Source organism: Austrofundulus limnaeus, unplaced genomic scaffold (assembly GCF_001266775.1).
Source record: "Austrofundulus limnaeus strain Quisiro unplaced genomic scaffold, Austrofundulus_limnaeus-1.0 Scaffold0, whole genome shotgun sequence".
NCBI lineage: Eukaryota > Metazoa > Chordata > Actinopteri > Cyprinodontiformes > Rivulidae > Austrofundulus > Austrofundulus limnaeus.
Window position 1 is genome coordinate 893,456 of NW_013952402.1, and position 4,113 is coordinate 897,568.

At 39.2% G+C, this 4,113-nt stretch overlaps 1 protein-coding gene across 1 annotated transcript in view; it reads right to left on the minus strand.

The window, feature by feature from the left end:
• Window positions 1–4,113, minus strand: part of fbln7 (fibulin 7) — a 17,547-nt gene that overhangs the window by 8,150 nt on the left and 5,284 nt on the right. Inside the window, 3 exon segments of the mRNA XM_014005066.1 lie at window positions 274–411; window positions 483–608; window positions 3,785–3,961. Of these exon segments, the coding sequence (XP_013860520.1) occupies window positions 274–411; window positions 483–608; window positions 3,785–3,961 (441 nt within the window).

Consider the following 4,113-nt stretch of genomic DNA (forward strand, 5'->3'; position numbering starts at 1 on the left):
AAAAAAAAAAAAAAATCTAATTTTTTTTGTCACAAACTGACTCTTGTTTTGGATCAAGATGAGAAAAGGCACTTGAGTGATATTTTCCTTCTGTAAAGTCTCTGTAACATCTGCTGTTTGCCCCTTCAGGGATGTCAGGAGCAGGGAACCGTGCTGCCGGTGCAAGCTGCTCCAGAGATGACCTCTTTTTTTTTTTTTCTCCTGAGAGGAGAAACAGCAGCGGMAGAATTTCCCCACAGGGATTAATTAAATAAAGACGTAATCGCAGCTCACCCTGACAGATACTGTTGTCAGAGGTGCCACTCATGTGAAAGCCTGCGTCACAGCTGCAGTGTCGGGCTTGGTTCACTTGGGCACAGCGAGGTCTCCGGCTAAACGCTGGGTCGTTCATGACGCTCCACTCGGGCGGTGCTGCGTAAATAAGGGACAGCTGGGTTAGATGAACCTGCAAARATAAACCAAACAAGTTGTGTGGTGCTGACCTGTCTGGGTTTGGAGCTGGCAGTGTGACCCGCTCCAGTTTTGAGGGCAAGTGCATCTYTACTGGTCGACACCTTCGACACAGGTACCTCCATTTTGGCAGGGATTACTTGCACACTCGCTCACATCTGCAGTTGAAAAAGAGAATTACATTAATGYTAGAATGACTGAATCGTTACCTACTTTTCCTCTCTGGGGCAGGTCACAGAGAGCTGTCACCCAAGGYRGGAGCTAGACTTTTTATTTATTTATTTATTTTGCATGGGGTGGCAGAAGGGTGGCCAAGGTGAGGGTACTTTTTTGTGTGTGTGGGGGGCACATACAAGTAATGAAAAGCACTCTGGATTTGAACATTCAAGATGGRCGCCACAACTAGATCCAAGTAGRTTAATTCAGATTTTTTAAGAAATARTGAGCTGAAAGTTTGTGTGGTTGTAGCTAAAATAACATATTAAAAAAACATGCTGAATGCTAGTCAGAACTAGTTATTCAGACATTTTTAGGCATACAAAGTTGAAGATAATTGTAGAAGTAGCTGAAAAAAATCTCTACCAAATTCTAACTTCTAATCAAAAATCCAAAAATGGCCACCACKGCTAACCGCAAAAGGCTATAATTCAGCCATTTTACGACTTATTCAGATGAATTTTTTTGTGTGGAGTACCTAAGAACGATCACATTCTGATTGTCAATGCTAATCCTAAATTAAGCTAACAARTAATCCTAATGCTAATTTTACAAAGGGCAAATTCAGCTATTTTTAAACATTCACAGCTAAAAACTGTATAGTACAGTYGTATCAGAGAATAATCTTTAACAAAATACAAGATTCACACCCACTTCTCATGTATTTGGGGGTGTCACCTGGGGGTGGCCAATCAGGTGCCAAGGGTGGCCCTTGCCGACCACCCCTTTGGCTCCGCCCCTGCTGGCACCTATGTCCAGCAGTCACTGTGTAAGAGGRAAGAATTAACCTGGATAGGTTGTAGGACAACCATTCACTCTCTTTCTCACAACTAAGGACAACTTAGTTACCAGTTAACCAGACATGGTTTTGGTCAGTAGGAGGGAACTAGAGTACCCAGAGAAAACCCACATGCATACAGGGCAAACATGAAAACTCTCCACATATCAGGCATATCTCATAAAGCCAAAAAATTCACCATGGTTTACAGCTTATTTGAGAAAAAAAGATATAATACACAAAATAGTACACCTGTGTTACGATGAAGTGTTGTACAAAGATACATTGAGTGATGTTTTTCTGGCTCAGCTGAGCAGATGTACAAATTACAAAGCAGCAGCTACGCTTTTATATCTATAAATATCGAAGGCAGATCCTTTCATTTTTATTGGGCTCTTCTACCACCGGGCAACGACATGAAAAGGTTCTGGATATTTTAAAACTCTGCTTTTTTAGGGTTTTTCAGCCTCTTTAATACCACTTTTGGAAATTTAGTAATTGAAGATCTGTTACTGAAATTCAGAACCAGTGATTAAAGCCCWAGCATTCCTTAAAGTCACCTGTTATCTTTCATGATGGACGTTTTAGAATACAATCATTTTGTGTTGAGAAATAACAAAATTGCAGCTGTTTTAGTCAAACTCTGATTTTAATATTATGCACAATGTTGGGAAATAAAGTAACAAAGTAAAGCACTGTACTTGACTACAGTTCTTAAGTTTTTTTGAGTAACTTTAACTTATGTTTTACTTTGTTTCATCCAAAACATAAAAATGATACTTTTACTTATTTTTACCATCTCATTACACACTGCAAATTTAAATATGACTGGAACATCATGAAAATATGAATTGTTGAATTTAATTTAGTTAAATTTGARACAGTTTTTGTTTTAAAGAAAATATGCACTCAACTCGTGGAACCAGTTGACACAACTTGGTTAWATAAATTCAACACTTCACTCCTGAGAAATACTTTTCACTTTCCCAATTATTTTGAGCAGCTTTATATGATGTGTGCTAAACACTAGCTTTAGCGCTGTTAGACACATTAGCAGAGGTTAGTCYGCATGATGTCATAATCCTGCAACAAACATYAACAATAATTACTGCTAGTCACCGCTAATGCTGCTAGAGATTGTATTTAATATCTAAATTCAATACAGTATGTGTTCATAAAAATACAATATTGATACTATGGTCCAGCAGTTTGAATTGCAGCTCGGACACCAGCCGTATATGTCTTGCAGAGAAGCTTTAGCTGCATTGAAGTGCTAGGGTTGTCTCAGGATGATGACATCATAACCTGGGCCAAGCACTAAAACCAAAGGCTGCATTCCATTCCAAAATATCTAAATGTGAACGTCAACATTTAAGATTRAACTTTTATCTTTAGATTTAGAATGTAATATTAAAATATTTTTTCAACATTTAAATGTAACGTTTAGTAAAAAATTTGCTTAAAGAAAAGTGAGCTAAATAATGAAAAAATATATTTGTGAAACTTTTCATCATTTCATTATATGCTTGGCGCCCCATAGTTTTATGCCTTTTACMGAAGTCATTTTTTAATCTGTGAAATTCTTTTTTACCAAATTAATTTTCTGTTAAGGTATTTTTACTTTTACTTAATAAGACTGTGGAGCATCAGGGTCCTCTCATGTTACTTTAAACAGTAATGTCAATAAACCTGTGTCCAGCTGAGTGTGCCACTTGGAATTCTTTGACTTCAGGCTGATATGGAGACCAGTAGCATGCTTAGCATAGTTGTGTGCTATCAGACCAAAGTCAGGGCTTATTATCTYGATGTAACCCCACCAACGGACCAAAGAAGCAGAGAAACATGAGCAGCAGGGAGGGGTAAATTTACAGTAGCTGTTACTGAAGAGCATAGGCCTGGAGGGGAAGGTATCCCACAGTGGAATGTAGTACAAGTGTGTGTTTTTTTTCTGTGTTCGCAGACATTTAATCCCATTAAACAGGTGTTTCATTGAGGAGCTGCAGCAGCTTTTTGAAGAAAGACTTTTGTTTTTGCCTCGTGTCTGTTGTGAGGAGCTGTTTGGGGGTTTTAGAGCTGAAGTCTTTCTCAGTTTGTCATCAAGGCGCAGCAGAGGCTCAGAAACCTTATATGGACAAGAGGAATTTAGCTCAGGAATGAATAATTAAGTATTTGAGTAATGAAACACCACAATAAATCCCATAAAATTGATTGCAAATGCTTTTCTGAGTGCATAAAATCACAAAATCTTTCTGTTTTGAAAACATTCTCCAGTCTAGCATTTGGAAATTCCCCCCAACAATTTATTGTTAATTGTTACGTGAGCTGCACACCGCAGCTCACCTTTACAAACTGCGCRGACGCCCGACCAGGTGCCGTTGTCTCTGCAGGCTCGCGTGGAAGAACCGACGAGCTGGTACCCCMGGGCGCAAGTGAAGTGAACCTCGTGTCCAACAAAGTACTTTGAGCCAAACTTTGTTCCGTGAGCAGGGGCTTCCAGGGAGGGGCAGGCAGTGGGCGCTGCAGAGAGAGGAAAAAAAGAGCACAAGAGGTGGAAAAAAGCCTCCAAACATCCTCTGGTATTCTCTGCCCGGGGATATACAGCAGGTAAAATAAGTATTGAACACATCACCATTTTTCTCAGTAAATATATTACTAGAGGTGCTAATGAC